Source organism: Ustilago hordei (genome assembly GCF_900519145.1).
Source record: "Ustilago hordei strain Uho2 genome assembly, contig: UHO2_contig_12, whole genome shotgun sequence".
In the NCBI taxonomy this organism is placed as follows: Eukaryota; Fungi; Basidiomycota; class Ustilaginomycetes; order Ustilaginales; family Ustilaginaceae; genus Ustilago; species Ustilago hordei.
In genome coordinates, this window is record NW_024545263.1 from 108,566 (window position 1) to 134,175 (window position 25,610).

At 50.7% G+C, this 25,610-nt stretch overlaps 9 protein-coding genes and 2 non-coding genes across 11 annotated transcripts; 5 read left to right on the forward strand and 6 right to left on the reverse strand.

The window, feature by feature from the left end:
• Positions 1 to 449: 449 nt before the first annotated feature.
• tRNA-Trp(CCA) lies at positions 450 to 533 on the reverse strand. Its single transcript has one exon. It is a non-coding gene; the product is annotated as a tRNA-Trp (tRNA).
• A 228-nt stretch (positions 534 to 761) lies between these two features.
• On the reverse strand, positions 762 to 2,514 carry UHO2_05091 (uncharacterized protein; the record flags this gene model as incomplete). The annotated part of the gene is made up of 2 exons (XM_041556094.1): positions 762 to 872; positions 970 to 2,514. The coding sequence occupies 2 exons, from the start codon at positions 2,512 to 2,514 to the stop codon at positions 762 to 764; spliced, it is 1,656 nt and encodes a 551-aa protein (XP_041412028.1).
• A 474-nt stretch (positions 2,515 to 2,988) lies between these two features.
• On the reverse strand, positions 2,989 to 3,795 carry UHO2_05092 (uncharacterized protein; the record flags this gene model as incomplete). Its single annotated transcript, XM_041556095.1, has 2 exons — positions 2,989 to 3,372; positions 3,463 to 3,795. 2 exons carry the CDS (start codon positions 3,793 to 3,795, stop codon positions 2,989 to 2,991), a joined length of 717 nt encoding a protein of 238 aa, XP_041412029.1.
• Positions 3,796 to 4,602: 807 nt separating this feature from the next.
• UHO2_05093 (uncharacterized protein) lies at positions 4,603 to 6,681 on the forward strand (the record flags this gene model as incomplete). The annotated part of the gene is made up of 1 exon (XM_041556096.1): positions 4,603 to 6,681. The coding sequence occupies one exon, from the start codon at positions 4,603 to 4,605 to the stop codon at positions 6,679 to 6,681; it is 2,079 nt and encodes a 692-aa protein (XP_041412030.1).
• A 1,147-nt stretch (positions 6,682 to 7,828) lies between these two features.
• UHO2_05094 (uncharacterized protein) lies at positions 7,829 to 10,153 on the forward strand (the record flags this gene model as incomplete). The annotated part of the gene is made up of 1 exon (XM_041556097.1): positions 7,829 to 10,153. The coding sequence occupies one exon, from the start codon at positions 7,829 to 7,831 to the stop codon at positions 10,151 to 10,153; it is 2,325 nt and encodes a 774-aa protein (XP_041412031.1).
• A 101-nt stretch (positions 10,154 to 10,254) lies between these two features.
• UHO2_05095 (related to CDC123 - protein controls the cell cycle by controlling eIF2gamma abundance) lies at positions 10,255 to 11,565 on the reverse strand (the record flags this gene model as incomplete). The annotated part of the gene is made up of 1 exon (XM_041556098.1): positions 10,255 to 11,565. One exon carries the CDS (start codon positions 11,563 to 11,565, stop codon positions 10,255 to 10,257), a length of 1,311 nt encoding a protein of 436 aa, XP_041412032.1.
• A 268-nt stretch (positions 11,566 to 11,833) lies between these two features.
• UHO2_05096 (putative nuclear cap binding protein subunit 2) lies at positions 11,834 to 12,822 on the forward strand (the record flags this gene model as incomplete). Its single annotated transcript, XM_041556099.1, has 3 exons — positions 11,834 to 11,873; positions 11,969 to 12,696; positions 12,781 to 12,822. The coding sequence occupies 3 exons, from the start codon at positions 11,834 to 11,836 to the stop codon at positions 12,820 to 12,822; spliced, it is 810 nt and encodes a 269-aa protein (XP_041412033.1).
• Positions 12,823 to 12,942: 120 nt separating this feature from the next.
• On the reverse strand, positions 12,943 to 14,397 carry UHO2_05097 (uncharacterized protein; the record flags this gene model as incomplete). Its single annotated transcript, XM_041556100.1, has 1 exon — positions 12,943 to 14,397. The coding sequence occupies one exon, from the start codon at positions 14,395 to 14,397 to the stop codon at positions 12,943 to 12,945; it is 1,455 nt and encodes a 484-aa protein (XP_041412034.1).
• A 214-nt stretch (positions 14,398 to 14,611) lies between these two features.
• UHO2_10193 lies at positions 14,612 to 14,726 on the forward strand. Its single transcript, XR_005960701.1, has one exon. It is a non-coding gene; the product is annotated as a ribosomal RNA (ribosomal RNA).
• Positions 14,727 to 14,882: 156 nt separating this feature from the next.
• On the reverse strand, positions 14,883 to 16,700 carry UHO2_05098 (uncharacterized protein; the record flags this gene model as incomplete). Its single annotated transcript, XM_041556101.1, has 1 exon — positions 14,883 to 16,700. The coding sequence occupies one exon, from the start codon at positions 16,698 to 16,700 to the stop codon at positions 14,883 to 14,885; it is 1,818 nt and encodes a 605-aa protein (XP_041412035.1).
• Positions 16,701 to 17,405: 705 nt separating this feature from the next.
• Positions 17,406 to 17,957, forward strand: UHO2_05099 (uncharacterized protein; the record flags this gene model as incomplete). The annotated part of the gene is made up of 1 exon (XM_041556102.1): positions 17,406 to 17,957. One exon carries the CDS (start codon positions 17,406 to 17,408, stop codon positions 17,955 to 17,957), a length of 552 nt encoding a protein of 183 aa, XP_041412036.1.
• Positions 17,958 to 25,610: the final 7,653 nt, after the last annotated feature.

Consider the following 25,610-nt stretch of genomic DNA (forward strand, 5'->3'; position numbering starts at 1 on the left):
TCGCGATTTCATTGAGTCGAAGTCAAGTTGTTTGCGGTCGGATGGATGCAGAGGGTGCGAAGGTGGTGTTTTCTGTCCTTGGATCCTGCAGAGGCGTCGATGCTGTCGGTTTTTGATGTGTTGGGATGCGCTGTGGTCTGCTGAGTGTCGTCGTCGAGTCTGGTGAGGAGTGGTGATGTCGAAAGGTCGAGGTGATCAGGAGCGACGCCTGATTAGTAGCAGTGACACCATCTCAAAAACCTTAAAATCACCATAACTCGGCCATTTCTTGATAAGTCTTGTTCAAAAAAGTTGGAGGGTGTGCCCCTCGATCTTCCGCGTTCGTGGAGGCCCACAAAAGGGCAAAAAGTTTTGAAAAATCGTGCCAAAATACTGTATGCAAAAGGAATGCGGAGCTCAGATGGAAGCAAAAGTAACTTGAGTAGAAAAAAGCAAAAAAGATTTCCTGATGACCCCAACCCGATTTGAACGGATGACCTTTGGAAAATTCCAAGAAGCTGGAAGCCAACGCTCTACCGCTGAGCTATAGGGCCCTCTGATAAAGTAGACCAAAGTAATATACATATATAAATTAGCAACAGTTTCACAATAAAATCCCATGTCAGCTGTTGTGACCACAACATTAAGAATGTCAATTCGAAGGCTGGAAGCCACAAGCAATGGCACAGGTATACTTAGAGCCGATGCAGACGACGAAGGAGACAGCAAGCTTGAAGAGAACAGGTGCGATCCGCAGTGTGATGACTGACAAAAGAGCAGTTCTATGCCTGTTTACACAACTCTCTGCCATCCCTCGCCTGGGCGTTGCAAAGTCCCACTTGAAGAGGCATGCTGATGATGCTGGCTGCTAGAATACCGAGACTGTCGCCGAACTGTTGTCGTACCAGAACCAGAAGTGGGGTCGAAGTACTTGAATCAGTTATCTCTTCGTGCACGTCATCATGAGACCTTGTTTGGGAGGATACTTACACCAACACTTCCGATCCTAAACTCTTGCTCCTGAGCCTTCTTTGCGAGTGCATAAGCCTTATCTTCCCCATACTCTCCCTCAGCTTCTTGCGTCGCATCTGCGGGCAAAACGATTCTGTTCCCATCATTCCTTCCATCAACGCCGATACTGTAAAATACACTCACATACGCCGCACCACCCGCCAACCCCTCTATACAGATCAACACGATCACCAACGGATTAGCAATACTCGCCCTGAACCAGCCATACAAACTCTCCGATGCCAATAAGAACAGCAATCCGGTTTGCAGCACTGCTGGGAGCCACAGTAAGGTACGTGGAATAGCGGGGAGTTTGAAGATCGATATGGAGGAGCGGGAGAGGAAAACAAAGGTCTGGTATACGAGCTGATAGAGAGGATAGTAGTCGGTGAGCTTCTTGATGATGATTGATAGCAAAGGGTGTGATGACGGGGTGGGAAGTGGGTAGATGAGGGTTGGTGCAACTCCTTGATTGATGGTATATTCGGCGAAATAGACGGTGACAAGAGGGAGGATGTAGCGGAGAAGCATGGGCCGGAGGAGAGTCATCTTTTCGTTGAAGCTGAGACGGACTCTGATGTTGCCTGGTGCGGTAGTGAGAGGGGTGGTTGAATCCTCCCTTTCTTCCGTATCTGGTTCTGCGTCAACGGTTTCATCTGCTTGCTCTTCTGCAGCATCTTCTGAAGTCGAGATGGGTGCGTACCCCGCTCCGCTCCCTCCTCCTGCTCCCTCCGCAAATAGCAACGCCTCCACAGAAGGACAAACCACCAGATAAGCGAGGACCATAAACCCGGGCAAAACACTCAAAATCGCCATTCCGGTCTGCACACCCCACCCTCTCACTACCCACCAAGCTCCCGCACCCACCAGCCCCGCCGCTCCCGTTCCACTAGCAAACCATCCGACAGCATCACCCGCATAATTCGTCTCTAATCCAACCAATCCCAACCCTTTCCCTTCTTTCGGCGCATACCTAGTACTCAACTGCAAAAACGTCAACTCTCCCAACCCGCTCGAAAAGCTCGCTAGCGAAATACCCAGCAACCTCATTCCCAATGCCGGGAAAAACGACACCAGCAACATCCCCACAAAGCTCAACCCTGCACAAGACCATACTCGCTTTGTGTACCGAACTGTTCCTCGGAGAAGGTAGGGCCATACAGCTTTGGCTATGAGTGCGGGGAAGATGTTTGCAAAGCTGACCAAGCCTGTGGGTACGCCTTGAGGGAGGAGCTCGAGAGCAGCGGTGAGGATGACGACGTAGAGTGAGTTGTTAAGGAGGCCGAAGAGGAAGAATGCACTGTTGAGTCGGTAGGATGTTTCTTTGGGTGGGAATGGAAGGGGGAGTGAGGGATGCCGTAACCGGCCTGAGGCGGGGTTGTTGGCGACCATGCTGCTTCGTGTGGCTCCAGAGAGTGTTGGTATTGACGTGAGACCAGGTTCGTCGTCAGATGCAGGGGAGTGGGGAGATGAGCGACGCTCGCCATCTTCGATACGACGTAAGGAGACTGCTTCGACGACCATGCATGTAACACCGAGGGTCTGGGTTAGCTGGACAAGAAGCACTGGTGGAGCAGATTCAGTACCGTTGACCGTTTTCCTCAACTGATAGTTAGCTGAAAGTCCTGCACTAGCGTGAAGGTGAACGATCGTGTTGGTGGTGTTGAGAAAAGATGAGCGGCAGTGGCTTGTGCAGAAGTCAACGTGGCGAGAATGACTGCAACTGCACGCTAAAACAGCGTTGAACCGCGTTGAATTTCTCAGGTGTGGACCGTGTCAAGGGTGCACATCTCTGCCCACTCGTTGCACACATCAGCTCAGATCCATATTAGCGAAACCGAACCAAGCAACTCCTGACGGAAGACAGCTGGGAAGACAGACTACCAGAAAAGGATGGCAAAGCGTTGCATGAAACCGTGACGAGCGAAACAGAATCTAATGAGGAAAGCGTGTGTGCTGGATGCATCGAGCAAGGATAACTGGTGTCAAGTAAGGCAATCAATCTCTTCGCAAGCTATCAAGTCTGGCCTGTAGAGCATCTTCATCTTTGGATGCTCCACCGAAGCTAGCACTTCCACCTCCTGCACCTTCGCCAATGGCAACACGCTGTTGCGGCGCTGCTTGTGGTGCTGACAATGCTGCTGTAGGTGCTTCTCCAAGCTGCTGACCTACCGACACTCCGATCTCGTCAAGCACTTCCTTGAGGATGTTATCTGACTCCTCCTCCTCGCCTACACCTTCGTCTTCGTCATCCATTGCTTCATCGACTGCCTCGCCCATCATCTCATCCTTCATGTCCATGGTTGCGGATTCGCGTTCAAAGTCGCGCATGATGCGTTGAATTTGCGGTAGGTTCATGCTTTGGTTCATTGTGCCCATTGCCTGCGTCGTTGTTGTGTCAGTGCGAGTGCAAGGATTGAACAGGGTCAGTAGCTGTCAGTGTACTGTAGTCTGGAAAGTGGCAGAACTTACCCGTGTTGCCCCCTTCATAGCCTCAGCCATCTGCTGATTACTTCGAAGCGTCTGAATACGTAACGAGACAGCCTGCAACTGTGTCTTCATCTGGTAAAACTTGTGGATGTGTCTACGTGTCCTAACCAAGTCTTTTGCCATGACCTTGCAAGCTGGCATCTGACCCGCTCGTGCACTCTTCTTGATGTCCTGAGTGAGTTTCTTTTCTTGCTGCTCGAGCTTGGTTCGTTCTCGGTCGAGCTCTCGTTGCGCCTTTTGGAGTGTGCGTTGGTGTTGCCTGAGACGCTCTGCTGGCGATTTGGCGCGGCCGAATAAGGAGTCGATGATGTTCATTCTGACGAAGAGCGCTGATTATCTAGTGTAAGATGAGGGATACGATGTGGCTGTGAAGCTGAGTCGAAGTGATGTGCTTATCGGAGGGCTCCGATTGTCTGTGCGTGGGTCGGTGCTGGGGCTCTGGATCGATACGGCGCCTATCGGAGATCAGGTGGCGGAGGATCCGACGTTTGTGACGTGAGCTGATTCGATACGGATGTGATAGCAGAAGGTAGACATTGCTAGGAAGATAGGAGCAAGCGGATTTGCCGATGGTCCAGAACACAACTCGATCTGGAAAGTCGGCCCATCCGCGCTCAGGAAAGTGGAGAGCGAAAGAGCAACACACTCGGGCAGGCGATGATGCTCCTTTGCTGCTGCTCCTGCACCGCGCCTTGGACCCTCTCTTTCATCATTTGGCAAAATCCGCATTCTGTCGCTACGCAGATAACCTAACATTGAAAGAGCTTTTCTGTCCCCGCTGCGTGAGCGTGTGTCTTTTGTGCGCACAGTGCTGTTGTTGATCTTCTCGAGTAGCTTCTGACACCTCCTTCACCAAATCACTTCTCTACTCACCCATCTTGGCTCGGCATCGCTGCTGCCGCGCGCATTTGTGGTCCCGGTCGTCACTGGTAGACTCTCCTCTGCACCTCACGAACGTCATCTCGGTAACAGATGGCGGGACGCTGCAGCTCTTCACAACCAACACCTGCATGCTCGCTTCAACCTGAGCAAGGCAGCAAGAGGCTCATCAACTCCTACCTACTCGCCAATAAGCCAACGCGCCATATCGAAGCATTCCCAGGCCTCTGATCGACCGCAAACATGGCCTCGCTCATCCCACCCAAGAAGCCTCGCAAGCCGGGCATGCCAAAGCTCACCATCCCAGCCCGGCCTTCGTCCTCCTCTTCAGCTCCTGGCGGCACGGTCAATCGGAATGATCCTCCATTCGATGCGACAAGCACACGCACAAACCTTCAGCAGCCTGCACAGCCGTTATCACGACCCCAACCTTCGCTCATGATCCCACAAGCTTCGTCCTCGTCATCACATCTGGGAGCCTATGGGTACCAAGATGAGGGCTATGACGATGGGCATCCTGGCATCTTCAACTCGACAGCATCATCCATCTATCCGGATACAGTGCCTCATTTGACCAACGCACATATGCACAGCGCTTTGACAGACGATCTGCGTAGAGCTATCGGTGGCATGTCGATGAACGACTCCGAAGGCGAACGTCTCGATGCAAATGGACTCAGGATCCCGGTCATGGGCGGCAACACTTCATCCAATGGCTACTGGAAGAACAACGACTCCGCGAGTGGCAGCAAAAGCACCAACAGTCGCTCTTCCAACCATGCTCCTCCCGAGCACGGCAGCGGTGAAGGGTCTGCACAAGGCCACCAGTCTCGAGCTAGAACCGATTCGAGTGCATCGGCAGCTTCGACGCGTGCCAGCACCTCGGGATACGACGATGATCTTGTATTGGCAGGCAACTTCGAGATTCTTTGCAGACTTGGTGAAGGTGCCAGTGGTGAAGTCCACAAAGTGCGTCATCGTCCCACAGGCCTGATCATGGCCAAGAAGACCATTTCCACTTCACCCAATCCTGCAATTCACCGACAGATTCTGCGCGAGCTTGCTTTCAACCGCTCATGCCACTCGGACTACATCGTGCGCTACTATGGCGCATTCCTCGAGGACCAGGACACATCAATTGCAATCTGCATGGAGTACGCGGAGGCAGGCTCGCTCGACGCCATCTACAAGAAAGTCAAGAGCCGGAACGGACGAACCGGAGAGAAAGTGCTGGGCAAAGTAGCCGAGTGCGTCTTGAAAGGCCTAAGCTACCTGCACGAACGCAAGATCATCCATCGAGATATCAAGCCCAGCAATATCGTGGTGACACGCGAAGGTCAGATCAAGTTGTGCGACTTCGGAGTATCAGGAGAGCTCATCAACTCAGTCGCAGGTACATTCACGGGGACGAGCTACTATATGGCACCGGAGCGAATCAGGGGTCTAGCATATACCATCACTTCCGATGTATGGTCATTAGGGCTTACGATTTTGGAAGTAGCCAGCAATCGCTTTCCTTTCCCTGCCGAAGGTGAACCACCACTGGGACCCATTGACCTACTCTCATACGTGGTCAAAATGAAGGTGCCCGAGCTTCAAGACGATGAAAAGGCAGGTATCAAATGGTCAAGAGCATTACGTGACTTCATCGAGCGATGTCTGGAGAAGGAGCCGACAAAGCGACCTGGTCCGCACAAGATGATCAGCCATCCGTTCATCAAAAAGTCGGAAACGCGACAGCCTCAACCTGATATTGCCAAGTTCGTGGCCGATGTGTACGGGTGGAGCTATCTGCCTTCTTCGATTGCTAATCAGCAACAGCAGACGCCGACACAGGCAACAGCATCTGGTGGAACACTTGGCAGGATACCAAGTGTTCGCTCGGCACCTGTCGCCGCTGCTGCATTGTCAGCTGTGACGAGCCAGCCAACGAGGCAAGCATCCACACTTCGAGCATCGTCTTCGCAGCTCGATGCTTCGCCGTCCCTGACACCCGTTTCGAGGACAGGAGCAGAAGATTCGGCAGCACCGATCAATCCAACACCAGCGTCGACTCGGATACGCCCACTACCAAAGATCTCGATCGCAGTCGACTGCGGAAGGTCGCAGCAGCAGCCTGACACGGCGATATCTTTAGGTACAGCGCAGGTGGCTGCGAAAACAACATTCGACGCGGCTTCGGATGCACCCGTGTTCGCTGGTAGAGTAAGATCTGATAGTCAGCATAGAAGTCAGGAGGAGCGATTGGCAGCAAAGATGCGAGAAGCCGACGTTGGACTGATAGGAAGTCCTACGACGACTACTGACGATGATGCGTCGTAACTCAAATCTGAATGCTACTACAATCTAAAGCATCACATGCCTCTCTACACCGAACAAAGAACTGTGCTACAGGCGCTGAATGTTGTCCTTGACGTTGTTACATTGCGAGGTTGTGGTATCATGAGCTTGGTATGTGCGTCGCGTCGTGTATCGCTGCTCGTATGACAGCTTAGCGAACACGACATCGGGGAATACCATTGACTGTTGCCGCCGTTGGACCGAGATTTGAGGCAACACACGACAGCTGAGCGGTTCTCGGCTGTGGCGCCATGCTGCTTTCAAAAGTTGGCGTGTCAAAAGCGGATGAAGCGTTCTCTTTTCTCTTTTCTCTTTTCTCTTTTCTCTTTTCTCTTTTCTCTTTTCAATTTTTTTTTTCCGCAACAAGCCGGATCCGAGACCCCACAATTTCCACACGCTCTCACACGCTGCTGTACCGCCGCTTAGCCGAATTCACACATTTGTGTCAAATGCAATTGCACATGTCTTGATTTGATTCCTCCTCATCCACACTTCAACCCTCGCGTTCTTGATATCGACTCACTACTGTATACCATTCCCGACATCCTCGATTCCAGCACGGTCCCTCTCGGCAACGCAACTTCCGTCGAAGGCTAAAGCACATTTGTTCGCTTTGTTGGAGGAGCGGATACGAAGCTAAGGCAGGGTAGGAAAGCTTGCTGCTCCACATCCATCCTAGCCGCCTGCAGTCCTCAGTACCGTCTTTCTCGAACGACGACGACACATTGCATCGAAGCATACACTATCCTCTCTGAAGCTCTATCCAGCGCTCGCATACCATTCGAAGAGGAGGCAGACACTCATTATACTTGACTAGCATCCGGGTAAAAAAGTGGCCTCCACCTTCGCTAGCATCCTAAAGGTCGCGGCTTACACAGCTGACAACAACCTCATCCTTGGTGACTCTGGTAGTTACAACATACGACATTCGTTACATCTGAATACTTCGTCATCCGGGCCCCGCTGCTCAGCTCCGAGCTTAGTATTAGAAAGCGGAGTTCTCATCCATCCGCAGTCTTCGCATCAACCCTAGACTAGTTGCGCAGGGTCTGGTGCCGACATCTATACCGCCCAAGCATCTCGCATATCCATTGCGACCTGTGCGTAGGAGAGGCCAAGCTCTATCGCCATGTCCTTTGCCACCCCACAGCCGCCATCGGCGTCGTCCGATTCGGGCTCATCAGCATCGCTCACACCCACCGCCAATGGCTATAGTGGTAGCATGAGCTTTGCAGATCCATCTTCGTCATCAGCATCCACTTCAGCACCAGCATCCGGCTCCCTCTTCAGTTCAGAAGAGTCCAAGTTCATCACCGAGTCGCTCTCCTCCGCTGAATCCTTCGACCCGTTCACCATCGGTGCACCCGGCTTCAAGGTTCCCTCGCTGCTGCCGCCGAACATTGCATCCACACATGACCACCTCGCAGGTCCATCCACCTCGTCAGCTGGCATGATGTCTGATCCAACCGCAAGTCCCGACATGCGTCCTCGCACCCTCTCCGGTCAGCAACCACTCCACCTCGCCTACTCCACTGCCTCCTCCCAGTCAGACGCATACAGCAACCAAACAGCAGCACAAAGACTCAACAGCTTCAACCTCTACGGACGTCAACCCTCTGGCGCTACTCCACCCACATCCGGCCCTAGCAATCCATCCTACCTCAGCCATCTTCAAGAAAACTCTGCCTTTGCGCATCCAGCGGGTCGACACGCTTCGTTTTCCGGTCCTGCACCTGGACCGATGTCCCCAGCAGCTGCGGCAGGTTATGGTAAGAACAAAGCATGGCAAATGGAACAGCTTTCTTTCTTGGAAGCACAGGCGAGTAGAGGTCAGCAGCAACAACAGTTTCCGCAAGGGGTGGGGATGGGTGGTGATCCGAATCGAAGATCTAGTACCTCGATGATCGGGTATAATGGACCGTATGATAATATTTTGATTCAGACTCCGGCGCGTCTTCAGCAGCAGCAACAGCAACAGATGCATCAGCAGCAACAACAGCATCAAAGACCACCGTTCTATCCTGGTGTGACCGACGAGCAACATGCTGGTCTGGCGATGTTGGGTGCTCAGTTCCCTAGCAGTCACAATTTTGGGTCGATGCAACAACAAGGTTCGCTGCACGGGTATCAACAGCAGCAAGGAGGAGGATTCTCAGCGCAAGCTCTTGCCATGTTGAATGGAGATGCGGGGTTAGGCGTCGCCTATTCCTTCGTCGGAGGAGATGATGGGCAAGGAGGAAACTCAACACCAAAAGGCACATCGCGGACACCAACAGGTAACACAGATCCGAAAGCTTCTCGCCGTGCCTCCGCCGCTTGGCCCACCACCACCACTGCCTCAGCCTCACCCTCAGCAACCGCCCTCAAACGCACCTCTACAGGAGCACCCAAAACCGCTCCCACCCAGTCCTCATCCCTCCACACCGGCCCCTCCGGCGCCGTCATCCGCGCATTAGCAGACCTAGCAAGCCTCGACCTCGACCTTGCTACAGCACTACACCGACTCCCAGCCAACCTGCATCCATACTTCACTCCTACGCGGATGGAAAAGCGTACGCAACCGCATCTGGAGATGTTGCGGCAGCAGCATATCGAAGATGGCCTAATCGATGCGAGGACTGGGTTGGAGATCAAGCCTGAACTCACAGAGGAAGATCTCAAACGGGAGGCGGAGGAGGCGGAAAAAGAAAAGAAAGGGCAGCATACTTTGTTGACTACAGAGGAGAAGAAAGCGAATCATATCGCATCGGAGCAAAAGAGAAGGGCTAATATTAGGAAAGGGTATGAGATGTTGTGCGATATTGTCCCTTCTCTTCGGGAGGCGTTAGAAAGGGAGGCTAGTAGTAAGGGTAAACGGGATGGCAGCATCGATGAATCCGGCTCTGGTGCAGAATCAGGTGATGAACAGGGAAAGAAATCAAAATCGCCCTCCAAGAAGAAAAAATCCACATCCGGGTCCAGTAAGAAAGACGAATCTGGTGGTGGTGGGGGAATTGAAATCGATGGAGAAAAGATCGACGGTCGTGCAGGCCCCCGCTCGGAAGCAGTGGTGCTGATGAAGAGTTTAGATCACACAAGTGCGTTGGTCGAGCAATACAAGGGTTTGTTGGGGAGAAGGAATAGAGCGAGGATAGCGATTGCAAGGAAGATGGGTTGGGATGGATTGGCGATGCAACCTGTGCCGGATATTGATCGGTTATTGGCGATAAAGGTTCAGGAGTGGTGGGCGAGTCATGGCGATGAGGATCGGGAGGAGGATGAGGAGGAGGAGGATAGGTTTGGTGCCGCCGGTGGTGGTGGTGGTAATGACGACGATGAGGGTGGTGAGGAAGAAGAGGAGGTGGCGGTGGAGGAGAGTAAGAAGAAGTCCCCTGCAAAAGGAGGAGCGGGGAAGAAGGGTGGTGGACAGGGGAGGAAAAAGAAGTCTATCAAATCGGAGTCGATGGAAGATTGATCTCAGTCCATCATAAGCAGTTTCGGAAAGGGAAGAATGGAACGGAGATAACTTAATGTACAACACCCATTCAGTGTCACCATAATACAATCTATACTTCTTCAAGCCTGTTTGGAGTCCTCCTCTGCGTCGATGCTTTCGTTCCAACGCTGGACAATCTGATCAATCCCCATTCCACCTCCACTACTGGAACCATTCGTTTTCGCAAAATCGACCAAATCTTTTGGGACCATATTGGAACTATACGTAGCACTGGTTCCTCCGGATGATTGCATTCTTCTATCGCTCAATACTCGTAGTTCCACATCTGACTCGCTCCACTCCTCTGTATATTCTTCACCATCCTCTCCTTCCGTACTATCTACTGCTGCTGTTGAATTGCCGTTGGTAGGTGCTATCCGCAATTGCACAATCCCATCCTCCAACTCCTCCTCCTCCGCACCACCACCATCACTTCTCCTCATCTTCTTCTCCCGCAAATGAGCACCCTCCAAATCATCAAAAGACCACAACAAAGGATCAGTCCTAGGTAACCATGCGTTTACATCTACCAACCACACCCTCTCCAGATCTTTCGTTAGGTATACATCGAAAATAAAGTCCTTCAACGGGAAGCTCCCTTCCTTTTGCGCCGGCGCCATAACATCTTGCCAGAAATCCCATATCGCGCCCTTGATCTGAGCTTGTAGATGTGGAGACTGAAGGTGGTCGTAAAACGTAACATCACGTTGAGAGATAGCTATGAGGTGAGAGGAGCGGACAAAACAGCGAAACTCGTGGGATCGGGCAAAGGTAAACCACTTTTTGAGGATGAGTTGCGGTCGAACCTCTCTTTCCTGTGATGGTTGGGATTGCGGGGAGGCGGTGGTGCTTGTTGGGAGCTGTAATGCTGGGTCTGAGTCGTGTTCCGTAGAGGAGACGGGGAGGGATGGGGTATGTAGGGATGCAATCTGCTCCAAATCTCTCCCTACAAATTCGCTGCTCTTGAGCAAAAGATACACATCCTCCGGATAGAAACATTGCAGGTTGTTCGCCGGTAACATAAACCCAGCATCTAACGGAGCTGACCAATTAAGTTTAGGGAATAAAGGTCCTCCGTCATACTTATCCACTACTTGTCGAATTTTCGTATCCAGCTTGTCCAGCATCACCGGCTCTTGCTCTTCCTTCTCGTTTTCGTCATCGGATAGCTCAGAAGAAGAGTCGTTGGTTTGGGGAAGTGTTGACGGCCCACTACCATCAGGAAGAACAAACGTATCGCTATCTAACCAAGAAAGCAGTTCGGGTTGGACGCCGTCAATATCGATTACGGTGGATTTGGGTGCATGTTTGCGGAAGATAGGATACCATGTACCGTATTGTGACCAGTATAAGGCTTCGAGAGGGGGTGTTAGCCGGTCTGAATCGCTCATTGTTGTTCAGATGAGGGTGAGGGGAATGGGGTTTGAGGTGGTGTGGAGGCTTGCAGGAAAAGGAGAGAGGGAAAGGGCTTCTTCCCACTTTTTTGGTCGACTTTTTCGGATCTCGGACTGAGAATAGATGGACGGGCCAAGACAGAACATTTTGGTGTTGTTCAGTAGAATTGATGCTGCTTTCCACCTTTCCGCACCAACATCGAACGGGACCAGCAACACGCATATCATAGCTCTCAGACACGGGTAAAGGAGAAGCGTTGCAATCATGTCGCACATCTTGGAGCCTTTAGACGCTCCCTCATCTTGTAAGTTCCCCACTCAAACCCAACTTTTTCACACCAGCTCGTCCACTGACCCTCCTCGAAACCCATCTGTTGCCCTTACTCATCCCGAACAACAGATCGAGACTCGCGTTCAGCGGCTTCCAAAGCAGAACAACACGCGCAACTTCGTGCCACCTCCACCCTCTACCTCGGCAACCTCTCATTCTACACCACCGAGGAACAGATCTATGAGGTGTTCGGTCGCGTTGCGTCCCTTTCCACCGGCGGCGGCATCAAACGTATCATTATGGGTCTCGATCGTTACGCTAAAACCCCCTGCGGTTTTGCTTTTGTCGAATTCTACACCCATGCAGAAGCGGTAGACTGCATGCGTTACGTCTCAGGCACAAAACTCGACGAGCGCGTGATCCGATGCGATCTCGATCCAGGCTACAAGGAGGGAAGACAGTACGGTAGAGGAAGGAGCGGTGGTCAGGTGAGAGATGAATACAGACAAGAGTACGATGCAGGAAGAGGTGGATGGGGACATAACAGGCTGAAAGAGGAAGAGGAGAGAAAGAGGATGGAAGCAGAGCAGGCGAGGAGGTTGGAGAGAGAACAGTTGTATCAGGAAACGGCAGGGATGGATATGGGTGGTGGTGGAATGGTGCCGACCGGTGCAGAGCATATGTATAGTGAATTGGAGGGTGATGCGAGAGGGCATGACGGTGCCATGTCAGGTGCGGGAGCGGCGGGGTGGGATGAGGATGGGAGGGGAGGTGTTGGGGGGTTGGCTCAGGGTGCGAAGAGGGAGAGGAGTTACGATGATGAGGAGGATCAGGAGCTTTATGGGCATTCTGAAAAGGTAGGCTTTCGCAACATCACAACGATTTATTTGCTTCGAAACTCACACACTGACTTGTCTCTTCTCTCCTTTGATGTCGAACAGAACCCGAGGTTTAGAGATAATGACGATGCAGAAGAAGTCTAATCACCTCCCGTTCTTCCTCAAAGATCACATGTACTATCAGTCTCATCCTCACGAATCTACACTGTTTCCACACGCACACACTCTACTCCGTTCACACAGTGCAATAAGCTTCTATTGCACTCACTTCTTATTCTCCGCCACCCCCTCCAAAATCGGCTTCAACCTCGCAAGAGCAATCATAATCGCCTCTTCCGTCCTAACTGTCCTACTCCCCTGATTCTCCACCACATTCACCCAAGCATCGAACAGATCCTTCGCCGTATGTCTATCCAACTTAATCCCTTCATCCTGCTCCACCGCCACTTCCAACCCGCTCAACCCACCGAACACCACCAGTGCGTGGTTGAAGCTGCTCGGCAAAGGTTGGATTGTTTCTCCTGATGGCAAAGCAACTGGAGTTTGTGCGCTAGTGGCGATCGCAAGGTCGGCAAGTGAGACTCCGCGTTCGGATGTGCCAATGACCAAATCGTACCCTGAGGAAGAGCTGAAGGGGCATGAGGTTAGAACGGAGGATAGGCTGGATGCAAGACGGACAGAGTAGCCCCAATACCAACCCAACCTTTCCACTGGTTCGCGAGGCGAAACGATGGAGCCAGGCTCGTAGGTGTTGATTGGCATACGGACTGTTACTCTTACCCCCGATTCTAACTTTGCTGTTGTGGGTAGGGATGCTTCGATGGGGTCTCGTAAACCTATATTGACGTATACACTATTCCCCCCTCCTCCAGCACCGCGGTTCCTCGCCCAATGAGGCGTGTCTACAGTGACTCCTTCTCTATACTCTGATTCATCCTCAAACCTCAAATGATGAGGACAGTCTAATGGAGGCATCAACCCTGCCAACCTCAAATCCCTATGCATGGGGAACAAAGCTTTCCTCAGATACTGCGGTGTTTCTAGATACTGCAATACTCTTGCTAAAAACGTGTGTGGTTCAAACCCTCCTCCTTTTCCCTCTTCCTCCCCCTCTCCACCCTCTTGCACCTCTCCTTCTCCTTGCTGTGTCTTTGCATTCTGCGGCTCATTATATCTGCGTTTGGTACCCCTATGTTGTTGATTATGCCGATGCTGATAAGGATCCGAAGTCTCACTCCGCAATTCTCCTTCGTTGAAGACTACAATTTCGTCCACGTTAAAAATCGCACATGCTCGAGCGATGTGTGCTGCCAGCCTGGACTGAAGTTCAGGAGACTGAGCATTGAGGACGATCGAGCCGGGGATAGCGACTGAGATGGTGAATTTGCGTGCGCTGGTGGTCGGGGCGCGGGTGATGAATGATGGTTTGTGCAGGTTCACCTGCGACAAGCCCTGAGAAGCAGGTGCGGCTGAGGAAGATGGCTTCGGTGCTGGTGCTGGATTTGCTGAGGCTTTGCTGGGTGTAGCTTTCGGAGTTGGTGCAGCTTTCGACGGTGCTTCGTCTTCCGACGAAGAATCAGAACCAGACTCGTTAGGATTGTTGCTACCGGTGGCAGGTTTGTTCTTCTTGCTGCGCTTGCGGGCTTTTCGAGCGCGTTTTCTGCCGCCTCCAACAGCAGCGGCAGGAGAAGCTGATGTTGAGGCTGTAGCGTCGGCCATCCTCTCTTCTCTCTGTTAGCGTCACTTGATGATCAGATGTGGTGTGAACATGTAGGCCTGGAAGGGAAAAGGTGTGGAGAAGTTCCAAAAAACCTCTCGGGAAGAATGAAAGAGTCATTTCCGAATTCCGAAACTCTCAACCCCACCCTCATACGCCGTGTAGAGACATGAAGTGCTAAGTACATGTTGTACTACTAGAGTAAAGTTGACATCTGCGGCCATAGAACCTTCAAAGCACCGCATCCCGTCCGATCTGCGAAGTTAAGTAAGGTATCGCCTAGTCAGTACTGCGGTGGGGGACCACGCGGGAATCCTGGGTGTTGCAGTTCTTTTGCTTTTTTTAGCCCTTACTCTTTTGATCTTGGCAACCTCTCGAATGTACTCTTCACACCAATACAGATATCATGACACATGTAGAAGGGAAACAAAGATTTCCATTTCAGCGACTAAGGGTGTTGAAGTTTGCCCATTGTCGTGTGCTATTGCTAGTAGTTTTTAGCCTTCCCTGCACTCCCACTTGAACCAGCACCGTCTCTGCCCGTCAAGGAGGAATACCCCCCAGCCCCAACCCCAATACTCGTACTAGTTGCACCACTCCCGCTCTTCCCAATTCCCAACCCCAGCCCATCTTCATCTGCCGCGGCTGCACTGCCTCCCACTCCATTCACCTCTGCTGCACTAGCATTCCCACCAAACCCAGCCTTATTCGCCAACTCATTCAGCTTCGTCGTCAATGCATTCAGCTCCATATTCTGAGCCAGACTCGCCGCTCTCCCCTTCAGTTTTTCACTGATCTGTTCCAACATCGAACTCAACTGTTCCCCACCATGTGCCGACGCACCCGTTCGATCCGACAGCCACCATCCCGTACTAACACACTCTTGCGCATCATTCACCAACCACTCATACCACATCTGCGTGATCGGCACCGTAACTAAATGCCACAACGCATGAGCATCCAATATCCGCAGAACCGGTGGAAAGTCGAGTAACTCGAGCAGTACCGATCCCGACATCAATGCCAATAACAACTGCAACCTTCTCCTCTGCTTCGTATGCGAACTGGGAGGCCCAATATTCGTCGAAACCGGCACCGGCGGTGTTGCTGAGCCGTTACTCAACGGATTTGGCGTGCTAAGCGCCGAAAGGTTTGGTTTGGCTGCTCGCATAGCCGCCCTGGAGTACACAGTCCTATCAACCAACGGATTACTAGGGAACGTCGTCGGCCTCAACGAATATGTCAACCAAAGCAAAATATGCACCAACCCCACAACAACATTTGCTGCAATATTATACGCATAATCAAACCTCCCCACGCTCAAATACAACACGTGTAACCCCAACGCTCCCAGACACACCCTTCTTAACATCACGAACCTCTCCCCACCCGGTGCTAACCTGAACAGCCGACATGCGGAAAAGAAGAAGGCGGACATAATGACCGATCCTGCGCTGAAATAGTCTAGCTTTTCGGTCCAGTCTTTGTCTCGAGTGTGGAAGATGGCGGACCAGAACCAAGCATTGATGCTGATGAGCGTATGTACGATGTATACGAGTTTGAGGGGGAACGCATCGGGAAGTCGCTTGCGCATCATGAATAGTGCTTTGTAATGCACGCGGAGGTTGAATAGGCTGAATAGAACCGACAAAGGTTCTTGCGCACCGAGGAAACGGACAAAGACCCATTTTCCGTGGAATTGGACCATTTGCTTCTGCACCGGTCGTAGGATCGCCAACTGCGTTTGCACCAGTGCTTTTGCTCGCTCAGACTTGGCGGCGGGGGAGATTGGGTTCTCTTTGGATAAAGTTTCCACTTCGGCAATTGCATCGTGTTGAATCCGTTGAACGCGAGAGACAGCATCGTTGGTAATGCGATGCGTGCAGTGGTATTTGCAGTCGTCTTCGCAAGTCCATCGAGTGAGGCGGAGGATGAAGGGAAGACGATGGGCGAACATAATGCCGTCATCAACGTGGTCTCGGCACAGGTCGGCGGTGCAGGAAGATACGCACATGCGGTATTCAGGAGAGCGGTCGCCTTCGGAGGCTAGAGCGAGGGGGCATAGGATCAAGGCGAGGAGGGTTAGGAGTAGGAGGCAGAAGCTGGTGCGGGTTGCTTGTCTTCTTGGGGAGACGGCTCGTGATGTACTTCGTCGAGTGCGTTGAGATCGAGCCTGTGGTGCATCACGGGCGTCACAGACACTGCGCTCTGGTGTTATTGCTGGGAGATTCGTATCTGCTACTATGCGTTCGATTGTGGGAGAGTCCGCTCGACCTCGAAACCGCCTACTTGAAGTTGGCGCCATGGTGACTCTGGATGGTCCAGCGACTGCTTCCATCCTGCCGCACGTCCCTAATGAATGATAGTGACTTCTCTGGGGCTGTTATAATAGGCGACCAGAAAACTTTGCGAGGATCTGATGCTTTCGTATCGGTGGTCTAGCCGGTTTGAATGCTGTGCTTACTTGTCGTAGACGTCGTGTGAGAGGCCGCAAACTGTTACTGTTGTCGATGTCGATACGCTGATGGGCTTCGGATTTCACCCGAGGATGCTGAAGAGTGCTTGATCGGTCTTTTCCGATAATGATAATAGAATGAAAGGCAGTGGTTGAAGAGTTGCCGTGATATGATGGTGAGAAAGAGAAGGGTGTCGAGAAGAATCGAGGGTTGTGGTGATTTTGAGCACTATCTGCGCGCTTCCCGCGCTGTTGGTTCGACGAAATCGGTGGAATTTCCGCAATTGCTCCACGCGACAAAGACGATTCTGTGGAGGTTGAGTTAGAGTTAGGGTCCGTGCAACAACGCATTCACTGTTTCGCTGATGATCCCTTCTCGCTCCATCATCTCCATCTCGCCCAGTCATCGTTCAATCACTTCTCAGCTTTTCGGCGCAAGCACGCCTCGCAAGCACGCCATCGATTCTTACCGTTTGGAAATCTCGGCGGCAAGTGCTCATCGACCTCGCACCTCAACTTGCCAATCCCCTATAACCCTTCATCCCATCATCCACAATGTCATCTTCAAACGCTTCCCCTTCAACCTCACAAAACCGCAGCAACAACCTCTACTCCCTAGCATCCCGCGTACCGCTCATCAAATCACCCTCGGTCTCCATCCCAACGCCGGTCCAGCTTCCTCCCGATCTGCACCCACTCCCAGCAGACATCTCGGCATACTTCGTCTACCCCTTCAGTCTCGAATCCTACGTTCTTGATCCGAACACGCCTTCGTCCTCGACAATAGATCATTTGCTAGAGAAGCACAAGCAATACTTGGAGGGGAGGGAAAGGGAGAAGAGGGAAAGAGAGGAGGAGAGGTTGAGGAAGATGGCTCCTGGTTGGACTGGGGTTGGGGGTGTCTTGATGCCGACTAGTACGGGTGGGGTTAAGGATGCGACCGCGGCAGGAAAGGGTGGGAAGAGTGGGTCATTGGTAGGAGAGGAGGCGGAGAAGCAGAAGAAGAGCGAGCAGAAGGGGGAGGAGAGGACACCATTGGATGATCTGGCAGATCACTTGGCTCAGTTGGATGCTTTGGATGCTACTCGTCGTGCTCCTACTTCATGATTTCAGCTACTCAGCATCATCGGCTTCTGGCATAGTGTGGTTGATTTGAAACCAGCTTGTACAATAATTTTCTTTGTCCGCATTGCCATCTGTACCATAATCAATATACCCTGTTCTCATCAGCTCCAATCTCTCCTTTCCCGTCTTGTCTTGTCAGGCCCGCTAAGAAACCAAAGCCTAAGCAAGTATTACCTCTGTCAACATACAGTAGCTAGCAAGGATGAGGACTTGAAGCTGCCTCCGATTTTCCACACGCCAAACCAGAACCGCAACCTCGACATGGCCCCATCTGTCCAAAATGTTCGTACACCATACCATACGTCTCCTCCCAGAGGTCATCCTGAGCACAACAAGAACTGCGAAAAAGCATGCGGAAAAAGTTTAAAAATAAAAATAAAAATAGCAGGCCGAAGAAGGCCTATTACAGTCGCGTCCAAAATTGCCTGGCATCTTTTAAGATAATTAAATGCTCATCACCACACATCAACTTCACTTTTCAAGAGCTGGTATCCTCAATGAAGTATAGCTTGTGACATATTGTTGGAAAGCTGAGATTGAGAGCTACAAGTACATATAAGTTTTGTTGTGATTGGACCACATTTGTGTGCAGTGAAAATGCCACAACTTTTTTTTTGAGTGTAAAGCTCCTCCTAAATTACTATATACTATACTTTAGTATCTTGTATGACCCCCCTTTTGCAACCCTTACAGCCTGTAACCTTCTGGGCATTGACTTTATGAGTGCCTGAACTGATTCCTTGGGAAAAGTTGCCCAAAACCTGTTGATAGCTGCAATGACTTGAGCTTTGTTGTTGATAGTATATCTTTGCTGATATAGCTGCTTTTTCAGCTGTTGCCACACATGTTCTATAGGATTCAGGTATGGAAACATTGCAGGCCAGGGCAATACATTGAGTTTGACCTCCCCCAGGTACTTGTCATGGGCCTGGATATGCAGGAAGCAGGAAGATCGATCAACTCATATGAAGGGAGTGCAGGAATTGAGGAATCAGGCAGATCATGGGACTTGCAGAAGAGTTCACTGAGATCTGTAAGAGAAATGGCTCTATGGCAGATCTCACACAGATTGGCATGAGGAAAAGATGGTATCACAAATCCCGCCAGGATCAGTAGTAAACAAGACTGTATGGCATATTCCATGGAGATTAGTGGCAAGGTGTCATGGGCCTGGGTGCGCAGTATGAGGAAAGACCGAAGTTCATATGAAGGTAGCACAGGAATTGTGGAATTGGGTAGATCGTAGGAGCTGCAACAGAGTTCACCAAGATCGGCAGTAGAATCAGCTCTATGGCAGATCACAGCAGAATTGGCACGAGCATTGTCAATATCATGAATCCCACCAGAATCTGCAACAAGCGAGACCATGTGGCAGATTCTGCAGAGATCAGTAGCAAGGATGTCCATACAACAATTCACACATGAGAGGGACCAAGCTCAGTGACATGCGGTCAGTTACCACTCAGGGGCCACAGAACAGGAGTAGAAGAGAACCGTCACTGGTCAAAGGAAGGAGATCTGTGTATAGGACACTGGTGAAAGGGACATGAAGAAGAGGAGCAGTGTCAATGAAGTTGACACAGCTCAGGAAAGACAGGAGGGACAAGGTTTGATACAGAGGAGGTGCCTCCTTGGAGAACCCTGTGCAGTACTCGACGAAGAGGGTAATCTCTGGAGAGAAGGAGCAGGAGCAGTGTCACTGGCAATGCTGCGAAGAGGTATATAGTCCTACCTCCTCATCACAAATGGTTGAGTGGATCTTCATCCACTCTACACTCATCAAACAAACTAGTATTACTTCAAGCAATAAGTATCATTAGTTCACAGTCAGCATAGTAGTAATCAACAGATTGCTCCTCATCGAAGCGTGTGTGTTGTATCACCATTTCCTGACATCCGAAGGCAGTTCTAGCAAACCAGTGGTCCGGATATCAATAGAACCAAAGGCAGTCGTCCACTGTGGTCTGGGGATCACTTCAAGCATTAGTCAACACACTGGACACTCATGTCGACATCATCAATCCATACTCACACCAGACCATTGGTGTCAACATCAAGTTCACTTAGAGTTGTATCATAGTCTGATCATGCCGAGCTACCTCTGGATGGAGTGTCCACAGTGGTTAGTCGAAATCTGTCATAACGATAATACAACTACAGATTCCAATGAGAAAGGTGACAGAGAAGGCTCTGTCGCATATTTCACTAGGAATCGAAATACCATTAGTGCTGTCACATAACTCGACAGAATTGGTGATAGTACTGATACTACTACTGATCTCAGGTTTCAGGCGCGTGACTGCTGACACAAGGGTGATTATATGACAGAGCCAGTAGGGATTAGTGACAAGGACATTCAAGGTCACCACCAGATGAGGTAGGGACCCTGCACGATGATGAAGTTGGCACAAGGAGATGGGTGCCAAAGTCAGGAGGTAGATGGAAGAGGGGGCAAGCATTGTCATTGGGATGAAGTGGGGGGACCCCTATCAGTGATGAGGTGATGCTGGCTCTCCTTGACCCTGGAGCAGAAGAAGCAGGGTTCAGCAGGGAGGATGCACTGGTAAAGGTCTCTACCACAGCACTTGATGAAGACAGTGCCCTGTGGAGAGAGAGAGCTGGAGCAGAGTCACAGGTGACCCTGTGGAGATAAATATAAGCCATGCCTCTGTGTCAGAAGTGGTTGAGTGGATCTCCATCCACTCTACACCATACATAACTAGTTATCACTTTAAGCATAAGTATACATTAGTTTCAGTCAGTGTAGTTGCAATCAAGTAGATTGCTTCCATTGTAGCATGTGTGTTGTATCACTGCTCACTGATGTCCAAAGGTGGTTCATAGCAAACTGTCAGGGGTCTCGCGCCTGAAACCCAGGTCGGTCTGTCGAGATACTCGGTGACTATCAAACTGTGCGACAGCTATTGTCTTGGTATCGGTGACTATCAAGTTGTGCAGTGACAGCAGGTGGCGTTCGTTGTATATACTATCGTAGGTTTCGGCTGACCTCTGTGGACACTCCGTTCAGGGGTAGCTCGGCATGATCAATATCAATGTTATGATGACACCAAGGTCTGGTGTGAGTGTTGATGATGATGAGGTTGATGGTGTTGGTGATGAGATTGGTGATGTCAATGATAATGAGGTTGATGGTGTTGGTGATAAGGTTGGTGGCGTCAACACGAGTGTCCAGTGTGTTGACTTGATGCTTGAAGTGATCCCTGGACTGCAGTGGACTACTGCCTTCGGTTCTATCTTGATCCGGACCGCTAACCTGCTATGGGCGCCTTCGGACGTCAGGTAGTGGTGATACAACACACACACTACGATGAGGAGCAACCTTTGATGGATTGCTGCTATGCTGACTGAAACTAATATATACTTATGCTGAAGTGATAACTAGTTATGGTGAGTAGAGTGGATCAGGATCCACTTGACCTATGATGATGAGAAAGCATGGTTATATACCTCTACTCAGCATCGCCAGCGATGCTGCTCCTGCTCTCTCTCCAGAGAGTACCTTCTTCATCGAGTACTGCTCAGGGGCCTCTCCTGCTTGGCACCCCTGTGCCTCTTGAGCTGTGTCGACTCCTTCGACACTGCTCCTCCTCCTCATGACCTGGTGTCAACTCCTTCAACACTGCTCCTCCTCCTCATGACCTGGTGTCGACTCCTTCGACACTGCTCCTTCTCCTTTGATCAGTGACAGTTCCTTTGGCTCTTGTCTCTCGAGCCCCTGAGTGGTAACCATCTGCATGCTCCTTGAGCTTGGTCCTCTTTGTGGCTGTGCCTGCTCCTTGAGCTTGGTCCTCCTCGTGGCTGTGCTTGGCCCTCCTTTGCATGTGAGTCCATAGGAGTCCATGGTCTCCATGGAGACTGCACTACGACCATGCTCTCTACTGGTCTCGACTAGATCTTCGATACCTGTGCTCCTTCCATATGAACCTGTGACCCCCCTGCTTCTTGAGCATCCAGGCCCATGACACAAACCAGTGGTCCAGATAACAATAGAGCTGAAGGCAGTTGTCCACTGTGGTCTGGGGATCACCTCAAGCATTCAGTTGACACACTGGACACTCATGTTGGCAACATCAACAATCTCAATCACACCAGACCTTGGTGTCTTGCAATACATTCAGCATTCTTGATTGTGCCGAGCTACCTCTGGATGGAGTGTCCACAGCAGTTAGTTGAAACCTGCAATAGCAAAACCACTACTACATCTTTGGGCAAGGAAAGTGATAGAGACATCTCTACTACATATCTTGACAAGAATCATAATACTTCAAGCATTGTCACATATCTTGACAGGATTTGTAATAGACATGTTTCTATTACAGATATCAGGTTTTGGGCATGCGACCGCTGACAGTACTCCTTGGCGACTTTGGCATTGTGAGGGTGGGCGTTGTCTTGCTGAAAGATCAATTTATCCCTTGGTGGAATTCTCTGTATATTCTTCCACTTCAAGATGCTACCAGGCACTGCTTCCTCCAGCAACTCAATGTAACACTCCAAATTCAGTTTGCCATCTATATAGACCATTAGACCCAGGCCTGCCCAGGTCATACACCCCCAAATCATGATGCTGTGGCCACCACCCTGCAGTGTAGGTATATATATATCATAGTTGACATCCCTGGACCAGTATTGCTTTTCCACGCCAAAGGATAGGGTCAGTGAGAAGGCCCTCTGCCGATTGCCTGACCGAAGGGTTTCTGTAAATGTTTGCAATGTAGGTGAGGAAACGAGGACCAAAACCATAAGCTCAGAGGCATGCCAGCAACCACTCATGCCACACTCTATCATAAGCCTTGTGTTGGTCCAAGTTGAGAATCCAGATGGGACCAGAAACTTTGTCGGTCCAGATGGCATGTTGGAGAAGGTAGAGAGCGATAACATTGGAAGTGGAGTGGCAGCCCAGAATGAAGCCAGTCTGCAATGGACTGATCACCTCCTGTGCAGCAGCTTGAAGACAGTTCGACATGGCTCCCCCTAGGAGTCAAAAGGAAGAAGCTGTGATGGAGAGAGGTTGGTAATTTTTGAGAAGACCTAAGTCCCCCTTTTTCAGCAACAGAACTCCTCAAAGCATAGGTTCACCATCAGGTAGATGGTGACCTTGTAGAAGAGCATTGCCTAAACGGCATAGCTTTTCCAAAGCTTGAGTGCCAAGTATGTGCAAAAGCAGATAGGAGATGCCTGTCAGAGGTTGCACACCTAAAACCTGATATGTGACAGGAATGCATCTATTACGAATCCTGTCGAGATATGTGGTAACATCTTGTGTATTGCAATTTCTATTGAGGTATGTTGTAGATAAGCTTCTATGACTTTTCTTGCCCAAAGATGTAGTAATGTGATGGTTACTGCAGGTCTTGACTAACCACTGTGGACACTCCATCCAGAGGTAGCTTGGCACAATCAATAATGCTGAATGTATTGCAAGACACCAAGGCCTGGTGTGAGTGAGATAGTTGATGTTGTTGACATGAGTGTCCAGTGTGTCAACTGAGTGCTTGAGGTGATCCCCAGACTGCAGTGGACAACTGCCTTTGGTTCTATCGATATCCAGACTGCTGGTTTGCTATGAACTGCCTTCAGACATCAGTGAGTGGTGATACAACACATGCACTACAAGGGAAGCAATCTACTTGATTTCCACTTTGCTGACTGAAACTAATGTATACTTGTGCTAAAGTGATAACTAGTTGTGTATGGTGTAGAGTGGTTGGCAATCCACTCACTTGCTAGGACAGAGAACATGGTTATATACCTCTCTTGCAGTGTTGCCAGTGACACTGCTCATCCTCCTTGGTCCTCCTATGCTCTCCATCCATCTTGTGATGCCACTCATTGGCACCACTTCCTTGCTTCCTCTGGATGGATGGGCCTCTTGCTGCCTCATCTCCATCAGGGGCCAGTCCCACTTCATCTGGGTGGCAACTCACACCCCTTCATTACCTCCTTGTCTTGGGTGCCCACTTTCTTTTGCCAGTTTCATCATTGTAGGGCCCCTACCTCATCTGATGGTGTCCCCTCCTTGTTCAGTGACCTCTACTTGCCATATTGGTGATAGAGGTGTCTTCTTGAACTGATCCCCATACAATCTGTCATACCTGACAGGGTATTACATTTCCCACTGTATTCTGTGATACCAACCTTGTTCCTGCTGATCCCAGTGGATTATGCCATAGAATTGTTTCTACTACTGATCTCAGAAAACTCAGCCTTAGGCTCTCATGTAGCCTGATCCTTCGATTTCTGCACTCCTCTTCATATGACTTCAGTCTTCTTGCTTCCTGCGCCTCCGGTCCCATGACACGTCGCTGAAGTGTGTACGGAATAGGGCAAAGGCAGATGGTATGCCAAAGTTTCGATAGAAGGAAGGAGTTGACTATGCGTGCTCTCGCTAGGAGTGTCGTTTTGGTGGTAGAAAGGATATTCACCTTCGCTTGGATGGAGGTAAGTCGTTGCTCAATGGTGACATGAGGGATACCACTATCGAGGCAGAAAGGGTAGCCAAGGTGGACTATCTCGGCATTAGCATCACCTAAGATGGGATACAGGATGTCATCCTCCAGACCACCCTCAACCATTGTCTGACCATGCATGAGAAAGAAAGCCTGGGACTTGTCTTCGTTGACCTGAGCGTTGCTAGCCATCTTGTAGAGGTTGAGGGCATCCAAGAAAGTCGTCAAGTCAGTCCTGTTGTGGCAACAAGCAAGGTATCGTCGGCAAACGCAAGGGAGGAAACAAACATAGGATTCCGTGTGTCCCAGTTTAGTTCGGTTCTGGCATGATGCTTATCCTTGACATAGTCAAGCATTGGCTGTAGACTAAAATTGTAAAGGAGGCACGACATAGGATCACCTTGGAGTATGCCACAGCGTAGCGGGATTGGATCAGTAAAGTACCCTTCTGCCGATTGTCACACCGAAGGACTCCGGTAGATACCATGGATGTACGTTAGGAACTGGGGTCCAAAACCATAGGTCTGAAGACAATCCAGTAGCCACTCATGTCGCACCCTATCATATGCTTTCCACTGATTGAGATTGAGAACCCAGATAGGCCCAGCGACCTTACCAGACTGGACAGCATGTTGGAGAAGGTAAAGGGTGATGACGTTAGAGGCCGAGAATGAAGCCAGTTTGTGACGGACTGATTACTTCCTGGGTGGCAACTTGTAGGCGATTCGAGATGACAACGCCCAAAAGGCGAAAGGAGGAAGCAGCGATGGAGAGAGGTCGATAATTTGAGAGGAGGCTCAGGTCCCCCTTCTTCGGCAGGAGGACTCCCCAGAGCATGGGTTTGCCGTCCGGGAGATGATGGTCATGAAACAGAGCATTCCCCAAAGCACACAGCCTTGAAAAGGCTGTGTTTCCGAGGATGCATAAGAGTGGGTAAGTGATGCCATCAAGTCCAGGAGCAGACATCTCCTGGGAGCGAGACAAAATGGAGTGCAGCTCGTCCATTGTGAAGGATGTGTCGCATGTGTGTCGGGTTGCCAGAGAGATGTGATGCTTGACCGACGAGAGCAGCATGGAGCTGGCCTCTTCAGAAAGACGGTCACGGTCCTTCGGAGTAAAAAGAGTCATGTAGAAGCGTTGGATAGCAAGCAGCTTCTCGATGATG